Source organism: Labeo rohita, chromosome 22 (assembly GCF_022985175.1).
Source record: "Labeo rohita strain BAU-BD-2019 chromosome 22, IGBB_LRoh.1.0, whole genome shotgun sequence".
Lineage (NCBI taxonomy): Eukaryota > Metazoa > Chordata > Actinopteri > Cypriniformes > Cyprinidae > Labeo > Labeo rohita.
In genome coordinates, this window is record NC_066890.1 from 35916521 (window position 1) to 35936974 (window position 20454).

Consider the following 20454-nt stretch of genomic DNA (forward strand, 5'->3'; position numbering starts at 1 on the left):
GATTGGAAGGGCTGAGTCATGCGCTGTGAAAGTGGTGTGGAGAGATTGCAGGTGACTACAGCTGCTCTCTGACATATATTAATGTAGACAGCTGCCACGCTCACACACCAGAAACACTGCCTGACTCAGATTCTCATACAGATAAACTTTGAATGGGAATAGCATTATCCAAGAGCCTTTAGTAGGGATTCTCTGGCTGCTTTTCCCTACTAAATTTTTCATTGTGTTTTTTTTTTTTTTTTTTTTTTTTGGCTTAGGGTTTTTCTTCATCCTGTTTTTGTTTTGTCCTTTTTAGTTTTAGTTCAGTTTTTTTAGTTTTGTTTTTCATAGCTTTTGTTTCGTCCTTTGTTTAGTTCAGTTCAGTTTCGTTTTTTGTTTGTTTCTCTTGCTGATTTTGTTTAGGTTTTTTTTTTAGAGGGGGATGGGTTGGTTTTGTTCAGTTTATTTTTTCATGTTTTGTCCTTTTTTGTTTAGTACAGTTAGGTTTTTCTTTTGTTTCTCTTGCTCTTTTTGTTATTTTGGGTGGGTATTTTTTATTTTTTTTCATAACTTTTGTTTTGTCCTTTTTGTTTAGTTCAGTCAAGTTTTGTTTTTTGTTTCTCTTGCTTGTTTGTTTAGTTTCTTTGAGGGGGTTTGGCCTTTATTTCATGCCTTTTGTTTTGTCTTTTTTGTTTAGTTCAGTCAAGTTTTGTTTTTTGTTTAGTTTCTTTGGGGGGGTCATTTTTATTTCATGTCTTTTGTTTTGTCCTTTTTTTGTTTAGTTCAGTCAAGTTTTGTTTTTTGTTTCTCTTGCTTTTTTGTTTAGTTTCTTTGAAGGGGGGCTCGTTTTTATTTCATGCCTTTTTGTTTTGTCCTTTTTTGTTTAGTTCATTCAAGTTTAGTTTTTGTTTCTCTTGCTCTTTTTGTTTAGTGTTTTGGGGGGGTGGTTTTGTTTTGCTTTTTTTTTTTTTTTTTTTTTTTTTTTTTTTTTTTTTTTAATGACTTTTGTTTTGTCCTTTTTTGTTTAGTTCAGATATGTGTTTTTATTTTTTTATTTTATTTACATTTTTTTGTTTTGTTTAATGTTCAGGGGGGCTGTTTCTCCATGAAATAATGGAAAAAAACATGATCTAAGAGCCTTCCGAATAATGAAATTGAACTAATTGTATTAACTAATTTTTATTATATCTACAGTAACGAGCAAGATTATGTTATTACCATGTTCTTTGGACATTTGCCATCACAATATCATACTTTTTATATAGTAGTGTCACAGTATTGTTTTAAGGTAATTTGGACCACCTTTAAAACAAAGATAAATGTTCAATTTACAAAAAAATTGTTGACCGTACTTTTCACTCCAATACAAGCAGGATCTCTCAAGGTTTGTCGGTCACCTTTTTCCTCGTCTTAGAGACTTCTTTGTTTCACAGTGCATATTTACCACCATTTTCTCCAAAAAATAGCTGCAGGTTTCTAACCACAACTGAGATTGTGCTGATCCAGAGAATAGTGTGGCATTCTGTGTGAAAATTTCAGCGGCCCATAAACACTGTTCCCACACGGCAGCCGAGTGTGGGCAGTCGACGCCTATTCTGAAATTCCGAAAGCGAAGATCCAGCCAGAGGAAAGGGATTATTGGGGAAAAGTAATTTCGGATGCATTTAAAAAGCAGGCAAATGCATCCTCATAAAGGGGAAGCTGAATATCCATCCCAACCTCTGACCTCTGCAAAGAAGTGATATGCCAAGTAAAGCAACTAATGAGTGTCTAAACATGATACAATTACAGTGAAATGCACTGAATAGGTGGAGGTCATAGAAGATGTCATATAAACAGATGCTGGTTTATAATAAATTATGAATTTGTTATGCACACTGAGCTGAAATACAAGAAAAGTAAGTCACGCTCAGTGGCATGTGAAAGGCGAATAGATCTACTGAGGATTGGACTGCAGATATTATTGAGTTGGACACGTTGAGATGAAACCCTGAGTTTTTTTATGCTGTTTTGCCGCCATTGTGGGCTGTGGTTGATGTTCAGACAACACCAAACTCAGGAAAAGGTTTCTGCAGAGATGCTCGTCAGGGTTGTACTTCATTTCGAGTCAACTCTGTGTTGAATCACATTAAATTTATGGCTTATTTTCTCGGCCCTGATTAATTGAGTCAGGATTTCCTCCAACGTGGTGGGCGGGGTTGTGGGTGGGGCCGTTTCTCTTGGGCCTCATTTCTCAAAGCTGAAGGGCCAAACATCAAAGCCTCAAATGATAATCACCACGCCTGATGTGTTTACTGCATTTCAAAGGGGCGATTGAGTTTATTATCTTCAATTATGTTGCTCTTGTCTAATGAGTCTTTTGTTTGTCAGATCTCAGAATTTCCATTGTTCCTTTCTCGGTTCTTTGTTCGTGAAGAAATGTCACATTATTCACGGTGCACGCAGAAGCTTTCATGTCGAGATAAAGCCTTTGAAATGTCAAAACTGTGGCAGGTAAAGTGTCTTGATGCTTTTCGACTGATTAATTCACTTCGTTAGATTTAAGGGGGATTTAGAGGTGACAATAAGATGAATTTAGAGGTCTAGATTTCCTAAAAAAAAAAATAATAATAATAATCGTATGTACCTAATACGACAGATGTTATCTAACTAAATTAATGTGCTTGTTTTTTTCAGAATATTGAAAAAACATTCTGACATTTATTAACACGTCCCTTGTAACATATGTGAAACGTTTCATTAGCTTAATTTCCAACGCTACCACACGATCAATTTGTACGCATTTTACGGATTGGCTAATTTGTACGAATTCGAATGCTTTGTCTAGATCCCACGGGCGGGGTTAGGGGAAGGTAATTCATACAGATTCATACGAATTGGGGAACTTGTGTAATATGTACGATTTAGCGCAAATCTTACGAATTCGTAGAACCTCACTCGTACGACCTTATTTTGCCACCTCATAAAAATATGTACGAATTGCTGTGAAATCAAGTTGGCATTTCCATCACAGACTTGAGCAAAACCTTTGCAATATTTTATGTCGATTAAAAAAAATAACGATTGCGTTTTCATTAACCAATGTTATGCCAGTAAAAAGTAATGTTGCCACTGTCTTTAATAAAAAGAGCAATGACATTTCCATTAAGTGATATTTTGCGTCTAAAACGTATTTTTTTGCTCTTGCGATAAATCATGGTGACGGATATTGGTAGGTTTACGTATATATCACAGCCAACGCACTAGCTGCTATTTTTAATCTAAGGAGACGCAGGCATGTATCTTTAGCGAAGGAGCATGGAGCGTCCACGTTTAAGGTGTTTCTTGCCGTTTATAGTGCACTGAAGAATGATCATGTGAGTTTTACATACACCAGGTGACCTGTTTCATTAAGTGAACCTCCATTACAGATTTACACAAAATTTTGCTATATTTTACAGATGTAGATTAAAAACAATTGCGAAATTGCGATGTTTCCATTAACCGATGTAATGCAACTAAAACGTAATTTAATTGAAGGTGACGTAGGCGTGTCTTTAGCGAAGTAGCGTTCCTTAGTACAGTGTTCCTTAGAGGTTATACTGCATTAAAGAATGATCATGTGAATTTTACATATGCCAGGTGACCTATTTCATTAACCTCCACTTCCAATCCATAGATTTATGCAAAACCTCTGCAATATTTTATAAATGTTGATTAAAAACAATTGCGAAATGACGGCATTTCCATTAGGCAACGTTACGCGTCTAAAACTTACTCTTGCGATAAGTCATGGCGATGGATGTTGGTAGGTTTATGTATGTTGTTTTAATTGAAGGAGATGTAGGTGTGTATCTTTAGCGAAGCAGCACAAGCGTCCACGTTTAAGTTTTTTTTTGTTTGTTTTTTTAGGTTGTAGTGCATTAAAGAATGATCTTGTGACTTTTACGTACACCAGGTGACCTCTTTCATTAGCTTTTGTGATGTTTTATAAATGTCGATTAAAAACAATTGTCGAAAAACTCCCATCTCATGTTCTTCTTGAACTCTTCAACTTCGAAATCGTCCTATATCGCTGTTTTACCTTTTTTGCCAAGGGTGTTTGATCTTCTTTGCATGTTCACGTTGCAAATACTGGGTTGGTACTTCTGCAGCGATGTAGGATGATTTTGAAATGATTGTTGAAGTTGAGGAAGAAAATACGATTGGAGTTTTTCGACATACCCTAACTGTCTTGAGTCAGAATACACAGAGTTCATAAAGAGAGAAAGGCAAGATGAGCATTTGAGATTAAAAAGTATTTAAATTGTATTTTTTTCAAATGAAAATAACCGATCGTTTCGCTAGATAAGACCCTTGTTCCTCGACTGGGATCGATTACAACCGCATTTAAACTGCTTTTTGGAAGTTCAAAATCGGGGCACCACATCAGTCCATTATACGGAGAAAAATGCAGAAATGGAGACATAGGTGTGTATCTTTAGCGAAGCAGCGCAGTGCGTTCACATATAAGGTGTTTCTTGGGGGTTATAGTACATTAAAGTATGATCATGTGACTTTTATGTACGCCAGGTGACACCAAAATTTTGCAGATGCACTTCCATTACAGATTTTGCGATATTTTATAAATGTTGATTAAAAACAATTGCAAATTGCATAGTGTAGAAAACTCACCAGACAGGTATTTTCACATCCAAAATATGGATGTTTTTGCAATTTTAAAATGCTGTACTGCGACATAGCTGCAACCAAAATGCAACATTGTATTATAGGTTGTTGCAATGTAGTTGCTAAATTGATTTTTTTTTTTTTTTTTTTTTTTTTGCATGTTGCTATCCAGTCATGGTTGTGCCATCATTTTTGTCCTGTGTACTTAATACGTAAAACGTAATTTTTAAAGTAATATGCTTCTTCAAAATGCAGAAGAAAAGTTATGTTGTGATAACACTTCACTTGAAACGATTTTATTTTAATATACACATTACATTTTAAAACCTGAACCAAATTTTACACAAACATTGCAGTTTGGTTTTCATAGTAAAAAATGTTATATACGTTTGAGGTACCAACATTTCGCGGCTAACAGACTGAGGAGGTATTTTTTACATTATCTCCAAAATGTTTTATTTGGGCTGTATAAATGTTTTTGCGAATAACACGTAATTTTGTTACATGTAATGGCCATTTGTAAATTTTATGGGTCTGGTTTCCGGTCTCATCTGCGTCTAGCTATTTTTAGCTATACAAAACAGCACGTTTTGCTTCTTAATATTGCAAATTGGTGTGTCTTACCATATTATTTTAATGTATTATCTTAATTATGAACACACTGGTTTGTAGAGCAAACACTGCACGTAGCTATTCTTCTCATCATTTCCCTATAGCGGCTAATGAACCGACTTGATGTAGCCCCGCCCCTTTTTCACGCTGCGTTCGTTGTCTTCTGTCTTCCGGTTGTATTTCCACAGCGTGGAAAGGTGAATTCGTACGAATTTATGAATGGACCGCTTATTTTAAAATGTTCCTGGTCTGTTTACATGCCTTATGACACCCGCTTTGAACATTTCAATTTGACTACAGTAAACAAATCCACTTCCTCAGCTAATTACTCTTCAATGCTATAGAAATATCTAGTTCAGTAGTTTAATTCTCGGCATTAGTGATTTGAACAAACCCTGAGTTATAGAACGATATATATATGAAATAGGTGGGCATTATCGTGCTCTTGACAGTTCAACGAGGATAGCATGATCTCTTTCTCTCTCTCTCGCTCTGTGTCTGTCACTCTCGCCCACACGCTCTCCCCTAGTTGGTTGCGATCGGGCATTGAAGGTCAGTGGAGGTGTTCGTGCATTGTATCAGACATAAGGGGGCTAATAACCAGGCAAATATGAGTGTGCGTGCGTGCGTGCGTGTGTGTGTGTTGACGTTGGTGCGTCTGCATGTAAATTGCTGTCAGATAATCCGTGGTTAAAACCCCAGCCAGTAATCCATTTCACACTCTGAGTTATTTTGTGGCATCCACAATCTTAAAGCGCGCCAAAAGCACGCCACCTAATCCTGCCAAATAAAGGCACGCTATACAGGATCGACGCAGTGCAGAAACGCTGACATCGCCATGGTAATCTGACACACGTCACTGCTTATGTTTGTATGTTTTGTTCAGTACGGACAGTGTTTCGATTCTTATGAAGGCCCGTACAGGTCAAAACCGTACAAATAGGTCTGGTCCTGGATGCTAAAGTTATTAGTTGAATATGTTAACAATAATCTGTTGACTTTAACATGCTTAAACTGTTTTTCCATCATGTCCAGATGTGGCAAGGCAGATGTTTAACAATTACTTTTATTATGAATTGAGAAGTGTCAAGTTATTTCAAGCAACAATATCGTAAAAAATATAGAGAACTGTATACAGTTTGGCAATAAACAAAGGCATCCAAATAAAATCTAAGTTACACTAAACATAATTCTGAAAAAAAAAAAAAATATATATATATATATATTTGTATTAATAAAAGTACATTTTAATTATTTACTAAATGTTAACACCTAATTTTATAAAAGTTTATAAAATAAAGTAGGTCGTAGTTACTGTAATCAAATTTTAAGTATCTATATAAGATTTGTACATTTTGAATGTTATGTAATTTAAGTATGTAAAATATTTATGTAATTGTCATTACATTTTTAAATATTTTAATTATATACTATTTTATGTGCTTTTATTTTATTTACTATTTAATTTTTACATTTTGTAAACTTTTGCTTTTATCTTTAGGAAATAATTACAATAATTAAGATTGTATGTATGTATATACATATACAAACAGTCTTAAATATTGTAATTATGTCCTAAAGATAAAAGCAAAAGTTTACAAAATCTAAAAATTATAAAATATCAGTTATTTACTAATTCAATTAATAAATTCTCTATATTACTTAAATTATATTTTAGTTATATACATTGCATTTTAATTATTGTAATTATTTACTAAAAATAAAAGATAAAGTTTGTGTAAATATAAATATTTAAATATAAAATTTTAATTTATTCAATTAAGAATTTCTATATATTACGTAAATTACAATTAAATCATTTGCATTGCAACCTAATTATCATAATTATTTACTAAATATAAAAGCAACATTTTATATTAAATAAATTAAAATTAATTACATTAAAAGTAATTTTATTAAGTAATTTTATATGAATATAAAATTTCAATTTAGTAATTCAATTAATCATTTAATTTAAATTATAAATTAATTAAATTCTTAATAAATTGTATTAATTTAATCACTTCTATATATTACTTAAATTATATTTTAATCATTTGCATTGCATTTTAGTTATTGTAATTATTTACTAAATATAAATGCAAAAGTTTATATAAATATAAAAATTTAAATATAAATTTTCAATTTATTAATTCAGTTAAGAATTTCTGTATATTACGTAATTTACATTGTAATCATTTGCACTGCATCTTAATTATCATAATTATTTACTAAATATAAAAGCAGAATTTTATAGAATATAAAAATTGAAATAAAAATTTCAAATTACTAATTCAATTAATTATTTAAATTAGTTTATTAGTTTAAATTAATTACATTAAAAGAAATTTTATTAATTAATTTCATATAAATATAAAATTCCAATTATATAGTAATTCAACTAATAATTTAAATTAAATTATAAATTAGTTAAATGATTAATTGTATTAGTTCAGTTAAGAATTTCTGTTACGTAAATTGCATTTTAATTATTTGCATTGCATTTTAATTGTAATTTATTAATTAATTATTTACTAAACAAAAGCTGAAGTTTATGTAAATAAAATTTCAATACAAATTTTCAATTTATTAATTCAGTTAATCAATTATATATCTTACATTTGAATCAGTTGCATTGCATATTAATTATCAGAATAATTTACTAAATATAAACGCAAAATTTTATATGAATATAAAACTTCAAATATAAAATTTAAATTACTAATTCAATTAATAACTTAAATTGTGAATTAATTTAATTACATTACAAGAAATGTTATTATTTAATTTTATAGGCATATAAAATGCAGTCATTCAATTAATAATTAAATAATTAAATTGATTAATATAATTATTTAAACTGTAAAAATGTTTATTTAAACTGTACAAAAAATATATTTTCATATTTATGGTGTTTATTTTAATTAGCTTAAATATGTACTAAATTTATAATTAATACATTATAATTATAATAAATTAATTACATTTGCATAACATATATTTGACTATTTTATTTATTTATTATTTACTAACTGTAAACACACACGTGTGTATATATATATATATATAACAATATGCAATATGAACATATTTTGTTTCTATTTATATAACATGTAAATATTTACATATTGCAGCTCAAACTCTCCCTGATTCATAGTGAATGACCTTTATTTGTTTATTCCATCCATGAAAGCCATCAGTTCATTACTGTTTGACTCTCTGACAAGATCACCAAATCATTATAGACAGAAATGTCTTCTGTGTGTTAAAACTAGAGTCAATTAATTAAATCTGAATGTGAGCGTGAAGCTGCATGCCAAAAAAGGAAGAAAGAGGATTTTCTGAGTAACTGTCAGCTTACCCATTAAAAACCGCAAACCCCACGCACACACTCTCAACAGCCCTACCCTGCAATGACAACACCCACTCTGAGCAGGGGGCCCCTATACACGCACATACACACACACACACCAGGATGTGTTTGCACGTCACAAAGTGCCTATGTTTATGTGCATGTGCATATATACGTGGGCGGCCAAGTGTGCGTGGGTGTGTTTGAGTAGGAAGACACGCTTGACTCGCATAGGCTGAGCAAATTAAAGGATTCTTAGTTTTGTTTTGTTTTTCTTCGCCACCCCCCCTTTTTTCTCTCGCTCCCTTTCTATCCTTATGTTTCTCAGGTTTGTGTTAGAGGTCATCTATTTCCAGATGGAAACAGATCATGTACGGTGTGCATATATATATATATATATATATATATATATGTACATTTGTATATATACATATACATGATCTTGTATTTAAATATTAAATGTAAGTATGTAGGTGTATATGTTGGCATCATTTTTGACGTAAACGTTTCATCCAAATGTACATTTTAAGGTATGTACGTATTTTTGTACTAAATAGAGAAAATTTGTTGTCATTTTTCAAATGCGCTTGGAGAAGTGTTTTGCCACTTGTTAATGCATCATTTGTGATGTTTTTAAAATGTTTCATCTAAATGTACACTTTACATTTCTAAGATATGTATGTCTTTATTTTTGTAAGAAGATATGTAGTAATTTTTCAAATACGCTGTTTTCACAACGTTGAAGAAACGTTTTTTTTTTTTTACATCCTTTGCAACGTTTTTAAAAAGTTTCCTCTAAACATACCTTTTACGTTTAGGTATGTACATATTATCTTTTTTGTGATACAACCGAAAAAATGTATTTTTTCAAATACATTTTACATCATTTGAGGTATGTAAATATTATCGTAAATTTGTATCACTACAGAATTTTTTTTCAAATACTTTAGTCGCAGCGCTGAAGTAGTTTTATACGTTTTGTTAGTTGAAACACTGAAGTAAAGTTATGCCATTTGTTGATGCATACTTTTCAACATTATTAAAAGGTTTCAACTGAATGTACATTTTACATTTAGGTATGTACATATTGTCTTCATTTTTGTGATAATGCAAAAAAAAATTGTAGTCATTTTTCAAATGCACTTTTTCGCAATGTTGAAGAAATGCTGCGCAATTTGCGTTTTTAACCTAAATGTACATTTTACGTTTAGGTATGTACATATCGTCTTCATGTATCAGATACAAAAGACCAATATTTTTAGTCATTTTCCAAATATGCTTTTTTCATCTAAATGTACATTTTACAATAAGATAAGTAAATAGTAATTTTTCAAATGCGTTTTTCGCAACGTTATAGAAACGTTACACTAAAAAAAACATTTAAAAAAAGTAGTTTCAACTTAAAAACTAAGTGTTCATGCTACTCTAAAATTTTAAGTTTACTCAACTCAAATATCTACGTTTTCATGTAGTACAACTTAATATTTCATGTTGACTAAACTTAAAATTTTAATGCAGCACTAACACTTACTTTTTTTTAAGTTGAAACCTTAAAAAGTTGAAAACTTTTTAAAAATGAGTTGTTTTTTTACAGTGTATGGCATTTGTTAACACACAAAAAAATAATTCTTTTTCAAATACGCTTTTTCGCAACATTGAAGAAACGTTGTGGCGTTTGTTAATGCATTGTTTTAAATGTTTTTAAAATGTTTAACCTAAATGTACATTTTACATTAAGATATGTAAATAGTCATTTTTCAAATGCGTTTTTTCGCATTAAGAAACGTTATGCCATTTGTTAACACCTTTCGCAACGTTTTTAAAATATTTAAGTATGTACACATTTTCAAACATTTTTTTTTTTTTGCATTTGTTAACGCTTTCTTTGCAACGTTTTTAAAACGTTTTATCTTAATGTAGATTAACGTTTAGGTATGTACATATTCTTCATTTTTCAGATACAACAATTTTTTTTTTCAAATACGCTTTTTCGCAACATTGAAGAAACGTTGTGGCATTTGTTAACGCATCGTTTTAAATGTTTTTAAAACGTTTGACCTAAATGTACATTTTACGTTTAGGTATTTTTTAAATGTACATTTTCACAATATTTAAAAAAACGTAATGCCATTTTTTAACACGTTCTTTACAATGTTTTTAAAACGTTTTATCTTAATGTACATTTACGTTTATGTACATACTTAATTTTTGTGATAAAACTAAAAATTGTAGTCATTCTTCAAATGCGCTTTTTTCATCTAAATGTACATTTTACGTTATTTAAGTTATAAGAAACACCTAAGTGGTGCAGCTTGGACACATCCTCAGTGATGAACCCAGGGTCACAGGGTGTTTCGGGTCTTAGATCATCAGACACCCTCACCTGGGCGACCCAGCCGGGGATGATCAGACCCCGACTTGTGTCCAAGCAGCGCACTAAGCCATACGTCTCCCCTTTTAATCCACAGCCACCTAGAGGCTTTCTCCGCTGCCTCGCAGATGTTTCTGGTGGCTTTCCTTTCTTGAGCACCTCTGATTCCAAGCAGCCTGAGTGATCTGTGCAGGCTCTGTCCTGGGAATCCTCTGCAGCCAACCTCAATTGGCTCACAGCGGGCCCTCCACCCCTTCCGCCTGCAGTCCTCCACCAGATCCAGATACTTCGCCTTTTTCCGCTCAAAAGCTTCCTCAATCCTGTCTTCCCAGGGGACTGTGAGTTCCAGTAACACCACTTGCTTTGTACTCTCTGATGTTAGGACCATGTCTGGCCTGAGTGTTGTGCTGGTGATGTGGTCTGGAAACTTCAGTTGCCTCCCCAGGTCCACCTTCAGCTGCCAGTCACCTGCTGTGGATAGCAGATCAGCTGGGACCTTTGGCTGTGACTGAGGCTTCTCCCCGGCCCTGACGAAAACAATGTATGGCCTTGCTGGGGCTGGTGCTTGATTTGCTGGATTCCGGCACAGATGGTATCAGCTACTGCCTTCAGCACCTGGTCATGGCGCCATCGGTACCTCCCCTCTCCCAGTGCTTTCGGGCAGCAGCTCAAGATGTGCTCCAGCGACCCTCTTGCAGGGCACAGAGGACAGGATGGTGCTTCCGCTAGCCCCCAGCAATGCAAATTAGCTGGGCTCGGTAGGACATCATACACTGACTGGATCAGAAACTTGAGTCTTGCTGGCTCTGACCTCCAAAGTTCTGACCAGGTGATTTTCCGAGTCAGTGCATGTTCCCAATTGGTCCAAGCTCCCTGCTGACGCATAGCCACCGTTTTACTGCGCCGCTCCTCTTCCACCTCTGCTCGGACCTCGCCCTGAACCATCTGCCGTCTATCCCTCCCCTGCGCTCTGTCATAGCGCGGCGTTTTATGGCAGCCGAGTCCTGCTCGCCCAACCGCCACAGACCCTACTAGCACACCATGCCGCAACCTTGCCTCTGCCAGCTGGACTGCCTCCTGCGCCCTCCACTTCCTTCCAGTCCTGACCTCTATGCCTGCCGAGGAGACTCTGGTGTCGAGTGAGTCTCTATACAGTAACACCTCCCTGGCTCTTGTTACTTTAAATTCCTCTGTGAGGCCTGAGAACGGGAGCTGGAGCTTGTTGGTGTGCCCATACAGGGCAATACAGCTCAGGCTCTTCGGCAGACCCAGCCACCTGCGCAGGAACTGGCTGATGTTTCTCTCCAGGGTCTCCACCGTTGTTATTGGGACCTGGTACATCAACAGTGGCCACAAAAGCCTTGGCAGAATGCCATGCTGATATATCCATGCTTTAAATTTCCCGGGGAGGCCTGACCTGTCCACTGCTGCAAGCCAAGTTTTCAGCTCTGCATGCATGGCCTGGATTGCTACTGTGTCTCTCAAAGTCACGTCAAAGAGCTTCCCCAAGCTCTTCACCGGCTTCTCCGTCAATGATGGTATTTGGAGACCGTTCATATAGAAGCGGAATTTGTCCTCAACTCTCCCCTTCCTCAACACAAGGGACCGGCATTTAGCTGGCTTGAATGTCATTCTCGCCCAAGATGTTAGCCTTTCCAGACCTTTCAGGAGCCAGCGGCACCCTGGCACTGATGTTGTTGTGACTGTTAGGTCATCCATAAAGGCTCTGATTGGCGGTTGGCGAGTGCCAGATCTGGAGAGAGGCCCTCTGCATTCCGCTTCTGCCGCCTTGACAAGCATGGTCATCGCTAGGGCAAACAGCGACACTGATATGGTGCAACCAGTGATGATGCCTTTTTCTAGGTGGTGCCATGCTGATGTTATAGATCCAGATGTAAATCTCATACTAAAACTACTGTAATAGTCCTGTATGAGCTCTGTGATCTTCTGCGGAACATGGTGCATCGTCAGGGCTTTTGTCACCAGCTTGTGGGGAATTGATCCGTAGGCATTTGCTAGATCCAACCAGATGACTGACAAATCTCCTCGGTTCTCTCTGGCCTCTCGGATCAGCTGGGTGACCACTCCAGTGTGTTCAATGCAGCCCGGGAAGCCTGGAACTCCTCCCTTCTGCACACTGGTGTCAATGTATGAATTCCTCAGGAGGAAATCGGTCATACGATTGGCCAGGATCTTGAAAAAGATCTTGCCCTCAACGCTGAGCAGTGAGATGGTACGGAACTGCGAGATGTCACTTGCGTTTTCCTCCTTTGGTATCCACACACCTTCGGCATACCTCCACTGCTTGGCTACCCTGCCTCTTCGCCATACTACCCTGATGATTCTCCACAGCCTCTGCAGAAGTCTTGGGCAGTGCTTGTACACCTTGTATGGCACGCCACTCGGCCCTGGTGCTGCACTGGTCCGTGCAGCCCTGACCGTGTTCTTGACCTCTGCCAGCGTTGGCTCTTTGGTGTTAAATTGGCTGGATGGTAGTGGTGGTGAAATTAGTTCTCTGCAGGGGCCCAGGTCTTCCTCCCTCAGCCGGTCACTGTATGTTTCAGAGAGATGGCGGTTGATGTCGTCTTCTGTGCACATGAGGGTCCCACTCCGCTTCTGCCCAAGCAGCTTCTTCGTAAACCCAAAAGGGTTAGCTACGAAGGCAGTGCGCTTGCGGGCCCTCTCTCTACCCTTCCTCCTATGCCACTCAGCACGACGTAGGGAGATGAGCTTTTTCCTGAAGATGTCCCGGAGCTCAGCCAGGGCGGGCTTTTCTTCCTCGCTCGCCTTCTTAAAACGTTGTTTCAAGGACTTCAAGTCTCTCCTGAGTGCAGTGATCTTGTTCTCTCGCCTGTTGGGTCTAGCTATGGTCTTGGCCTTTGGCTGTTTGATACCAAACCGCTCAGCACCGATGCAGATGATGAAGGTGCACATCGTTTGGAGCTGCTGGTCCACACTCCCTTTCGATGATGCTTCCAAGGCACCATCTACATCTTCGTCGAACTGGCGCCACTCAGTCTCCTTGTGTGCCGCTGGCCACAAGACCCTGCGATGTTCGGATGGATTGTTGGGTGGAGCACGCTGAGCTTGGAGGTTCTGAACACTGTGGGTTGACTCCGGGTCCTGCTCCTCCTCCGTCTCACCAGGGGCCGTGCTTTGCACTGCCTCTGTGCGTTGTTCAGCTTGCTCCCTCCTCATACAGCCCATTTTCGTCTGATGGATCTTCAGACCTTTAAGGTTCTTGCAGCTTTTGCCACACATACAGGTTACTCTCATTGTCGTTAAACCGTTGCTCATGTTCTGCACCAAAAGGTCCGTCCGTGTGGGGTGCTCATCCTCCCCCCCTCTCGGGCACCCCTGGGGGTATCTTTCATTAGGGCTTTCTGTAGCTTAGTTGGGTGCACCCCTCACGGGAGCTGCAGCTTGGGGTGCTAACCCTTGCTGCCCCGGTTGCCGTCTCTCCGAGCTGTCCACTGTCTCTCCAGCCGTCACTACACTGTTCGTAGTCGTCATCCAGCCTTTCCTGGATGTCACTGGCTGTGCCAGAAAGATAGTTATAAGAAACACCTAAGTGGTGCAGCTTGGACACATCCTCAGTGATGAACCCAGGGTCACAGGGTGTTTCGGGTCTTAGATCATCAGACACCCTCACCTGGGCGACCCAGCCGGGATGATCAGACCCCGACTTGTGTCCAAGCAGCGCACTAAGCCATACGTCTCCCCTTTTAATCCACAGCCACCTAGAGGCTTTCTCCGCTGCCTCGCAGATGTTTCTGGTGGCTTTCCTTTCTTGAGCACCTCTGATTCCAAGCAGCCTGAGTGATCTGTGCAGGCTCTGTCCTGGGAATCCTCTGCAGCCAACCTCAATTGGCTCACAGCGGGCCCTCCACCCCTTCCGCCTGCAGTCCTCCACCAGATCCAGATACTTCGCCTTTTTCCGCTCAAAAGCTTCCTCAATCCTGTCTTCCCAGGGGACTGTGAGTTCCAGTAACACCACTTGCTTTGTACTCTCTGATGTTAGGACCATGTCTGGCCTGAGTGTTGTGCTGGTGATGTGGTCTGGAAACTTCAGTTGCCTCCCCAGGTCCACCTTCAGCTGCCAGTCACCTGCTGTGGATAGCAGATCAGCTGGGACCTTTGGCTGTGACTGGTCCCAGCTGATCTGCTAGTGAGTGCCTATGTTTATGTGCATGTGCATATATACGTGGGCGGCCAAGTGTGCGTGGGTGTGTTTGAGTAGGAAGACACGCTTGACTCGCATAGGCTGAGCAAATTAAAGGATTCTTAGTTTTGTTTTGTTTTTCTTCGCCACCCCCCCTTTTTTCTCTCGCTCCCTTTCTATCCTTATGTTTCTCAGGTTTGTGTTAGAGGTCATCTATTTCCAGATGGAAACAGATCATGTACGGTGTGCATATATATATATATATATATATATATATGTACATTTGTATATATACATATACATGATCTTGTATTTAAATATTAAATGTAAGTATGTAGGTGTATATGTTGGCATCATTTTTGACGTTTTTTTTTAAACGTTTCATCCAAATGTACATTTTAAGGTATGTACGTATTTTTGTACTAAATAGAGAAAATTTGTTGTCATTTTTCAAATGCGCTTGGAGAAGTGTTTTGCCACTTGTTAATGCATCATTTGTGATGTTTTTAAAATGTTTCATCTAAATGTACACTTTACATTTCTAAGATATGTATGTCTTTATTTTTGTAAGAAGATATGTAGTAATTTTTCAAATACGCTGTTTTCACAACGTTGAAGAAACGTTTTTTTTTTTTTACATCCTTTGCAACGTTTTTAAAAAGTTTCCTCTAAACATACCTTTTACGTTTAGGTATGTACATATTATCTTTTTGTGATACAACCGAAAAAATGTATTTTTTTCAAATACATTTTACATCATTTGAGGTATGTAAATATTATCGTAAATTTGTATCACTACAGAATTTTTTTTCAAATACTTTAGTCGCAGCGCTGAAGTAGTTTTATACGTTTTGTTAGTTGAAACACTGAAGTAAAGTTATGCCATTTGTTGATGCATACTTTTCAACATTATTAAAAGGTTTCAACTGAATGTACATTTTACATTTAGGTATGTACATATTGTCTTCATTTTTGTGATAATGCAAAAAAAAATTGTAGTCATTTTTCAAATGCACTTTTTCGCAATGTTGAAGAAATGCTGCGCAATTTGCGTTTTTAACCTAAATGTACATTTTACGTTTAGGTATGTACATATCGTCTTCATGTATCAGATACAAAAGACCAATATTTTTAGTCATTTTCCAAATATGCTTTTTTCATCTAAATGTACATTTTACAATAAGATAAGTAAATAGTAATTTTTCAAATGCGTTTTTCGCAACGTTATAGAAACGTTACACTAAAAAAAACATTTAAAAAAAGTAGTTTCAACTTAAAAACTAAGTGTTCATGCTACTCTAAAATTTTAAGTTTACTCAACTCAAATATCTACGTTTTCATGTAGTACAACTTAATATTTCATGTTGACTAAACTTAAAATTTTAATGCAGCACTAACACTTACTTTTTTTAAGTTGAAACCTTAAAAAGTTGAAAACTTTTTAAAAATGAGTTTTTTTTTACAGTGTATGGCATTTGTTAACACACAAAAAAATAATTCTTTTTCAAATACGCTTTTCGCAACATTGAAGAAACGTTGTGGCGTTTGTTAATGCATTGTTTTAAATGTTTTTAAAATGTTTAACCTAAATGTACATTTTACATTAAGATATGTAAATAGTCATTTTTCAAATGCGTTTTTCGCATTAAGAAACGTTATGCCATTTGTTAACACCTTTCGCAACGTTTTTAAAATATTTAAGTATGTACACATTTTCAAACATTTTTTTTTTTTTTTTGCATTTGTTAACGCTTTCTTTGCAACGTTTTTAAAACGTTTTATCTTAATGTAGATTAACGTTTAGGTATGTACATATTCTTCATTTTTCAGATACAACAATTTTTTTTTTCAAATACGCTTTTTCGCAACATTGAAGAAACGTTGTGGCATTTGTTAACGCATCGTTTTAAATGTTTTTAAAACGTTTGACCTAAATGTACATTTTACGTTTAGGTATTTTTTAAATGTACATTTTCACAATATTTAAAAAACGTAATGCCATTTTTTAACACGTTCTTTACAATGTTTTTAAAACGTTTTATCTTAATGTACATTTACGTTTATGTACATACTTAATTTTTGTGATAAAACTAAAAATTGTAGTCATTCTTCAAATGCGCTTTTTTCATCTAAATGTACATTTTACGTTATTTAAGATGTATAATTATTGTTTAAGATGTATAATTATACTTAACGCTCTTAACGTTATCCCATTTGTTAGCACATCCTTTGCAACACGTTTCAGGTGAAACATTCCACAAATGTTATTTACATGAATGAATATACAATGATAATATGCACATTGTTTACAAGAGCAAGAGAAGACACCGTGATAGCAAAACAGAAAATCATCACATTCCCTTGAGAGCAGATACGCTTTACGAAACCCCAGTAAAGAGATCCGTGATTGCAGGCGAAGTGCTGTCGCTTGTCATTTTTGTCACATAAGATGGAAACCGCCTTGGAAAAGCTTTTGTTTTGAGGAATAGACCAACACGAAAGTGGGGGATGACAGCAACCACCACGCACTTCCTCCCAGGGGCTGTTTGCTGTGCCCAGCCTCCTTCCCAAAATAGCTCAAGATGCTCAGGCAGATGGGAGGCTGCTGATGCGCCCCTCTATCTAAAGATCCAGCCTTTAGATACATGATTATGTTTCACTTTAATATGCAGCTTGTGCATTTTTCAAGCTTGTGTGGGGGAAAAACAAAGCATTATTTAAGTTTTTTTCTGGTAGACTTTGCTGTGATGTTGGTTTAGGTGTTTATTTAAAGCTGTAAATTTACTGAGGTGCATGACGGAAAAAAATTCGGACTATTTTGAATGTACATTTGTATAGCTGTATACTCAAGTGGGTTTCGAGGGGATTTTGCGCTCGAGGGCGTGAGTGAATTTCCTGTGGGGTTTACTGTCTGGGGACGAAAACAACTGTCACACGATGCATGAATGCAGCCTGCATTATGAGTTGCAAAAAGTGATGCAATATTTGGACATTACAGCATGCAGTTCTGAAAACAAAAATGAAAAAGTCACACAGAAGATGACATAGTGTTCTTAAACTGGTAGCATTTTTAACATAGGGCAATTCAAATATAAATATGTAGTTGCTTTGCGAATTTAAATGTTAAAATTAGAAAAAGAAATAGTTCACACCAAAAAATTTAAATTTGCTGAAAATGTACTCACCTTCAGGCATTTCCAAGATGTATCTGAGCTTGTTTCTTCATGGGAACAGATTTGGAGAACTTTAGCCTTCGCTAATGGATCCTCTGCAGTGAATGGGTGCCATCAGCAACTTTTAAAGTTAAAACACCATAATGATGGATTTGTTACTCACAAACACAGTTTTTCACTTAACAGGACATTAATTAATAGACAGCAGTTGTGTGGATACTCGCATTCTGACGGCACCCATTCACTGCAGAGGATCCACTGTTGAGCAAGTGACATAATGCTAAAATTTACTCACGTTCAAGCCTTCCAAGATGTAGATGAACTTGTTTCTTCATGGGAGCAGAGTTGGAGAAATTTAGCATTACATCATTTGCTCACCAATGGATACTTTGCAGTGAATGGGTGCCGTCAGAATGAAAAGTCTAAAAGTCAGTATGATAAAGTTAAAACACCATAATAATGGATTTGTAATTTACAAACACGCAGCTTTTCGCTTCACAGGATGCTAATTGATGGCCTGGAGTCGAATGAATCCACTGCAGTGAATGGGTGTCGTCAGCAACTTTTAAAGTTAAAACACCATAATGATAGATTTGTTGCTTACAAATGCATAGCTTTTCACTTCACAGGACATTAATTAATAGATTGCAATTGTGTGGATTACTTGTGGATTATTTTGATGTTTTTATCAGCTGTTTGGACTCACATTCTGATGGCACCCTTCCACTGTTGAGCAAGTGACGTAATGCTAAAATGTACTCACATTCAGGCCTTCCAATATGTAGATGAACTTGTTTCTTCATGGGAACAAATTTGGAGAAATTTAGCATTACATCACTCGCTCACCAATGGATCCTCTGCAGCAAATAGGTGCCGTCAGCAACACCATAATGATGGATTTGTTACTTACAAACATGCAGCTTTTCGCTTTACAGGACATTAACTGATAGACTGCAGACGTGTGGATTATGATGTTTTTATCAGCTATTTGAACTCTCATTATGACGGCACCCATTCACTGCAGGGGATGCCCGGTTAAGCAAGTGATGTAATGCTAAAACTTACTCACCTTCAGGCCTTTCAAGATGTATCTGAGCTTGTTTCTTCATGGGAACAGATTTGGAGAAATTTAGCATTACATCACTCACTCACCAATGGATCTTCTGCAGTGAATGGGTGCCGTCAACAACTTTTAAAGTTAAAACACCATAATGATAGATTTGTTACTTACAAATGCGTAGCTTTTCATTTCACAGGACATTAACTGATAGATTGCAATTGTGTGGATTACTTGTGGATTATTATGACGTTAATATCAGCTGTTTGGACTTGCATTCTGACGGCACCCATTTACTGCAGAGGATCCACTGTCGAGCAAGTGATGTAATGCTAAAATTTACTCACCTTCAGGCTTTTCAAGATGTGTCTGAGCTTGTTTATTCATGGAACAAGATTTGGAGAAATTTAGCATTACATCACTCACTCACCAATGGATCTTTTGCAGTGAATGGGTGCCGTCAACAACTTTTAAAGTTAAAACACCATAATGATAGATTTGTTACTTACAAATGCGTAGCTTTTCATTTCACAGGACATTAATTGATAGATTGCAATTGTGTGGATTACTTGTGGATTATTATGACGTTAATATCAGCTGTTTGGACTCGCATTCTGACGGCACCCATTTACTGCAGAGGATCCACTGTCGAGCAAGTGACGTAATGCTAAAATTTACTCACCTTCAGGCTTTCCAAGATGTGTCTGAGCTTGTTTCTTCATGGAACAAGATTTGGAGAAATTTAGCATTACGTCACTTGCTGAACAGCGGATCCTCTGCAGTGAATGGGTGCTGTCAGAATGAGAGTCCAAACAGCTGATAAAAACATTATAATCCACTCGACTCCAATCTATCAGTGAATGTCCTGTGAAGTGAAAAGCTGCATGTTTATAAGTAACAAATCTATGGTACTTATTATGGTAATTATGGTGTTTTAACTTGATGGATCCTCTGGAGTGAATAGGTGCTGTCAACAACTTTTCAAGTTAAATCTGAATCAGGTGAGAAATATATGGACAGATTAAGAACTATTTACAAGTGAAAACAGCCCAAAACAATTCCAAAACAAACATATAGATAGATTATCGACTCTTGGCTAGA

The 20454-nt window shown here is 36.5% G+C and overlaps 1 protein-coding gene across 1 annotated transcript; it reads right to left on the reverse strand.

Moving 5' to 3' along the window:
* Positions 1-10883: 10883 nt before the first annotated feature.
* LOC127153802 (uncharacterized) lies at positions 10884-14613 on the reverse strand. The gene is given in 2 exon segments (XM_051095052.1): positions 10884-11502; positions 11505-14613. Coding segments are annotated over 2 exon segments (3297 nt in total). The 5' UTR covers positions 14259-14613; the 3' UTR covers positions 10884-10959.
* Positions 14614-20454: the final 5841 nt, after the last annotated feature.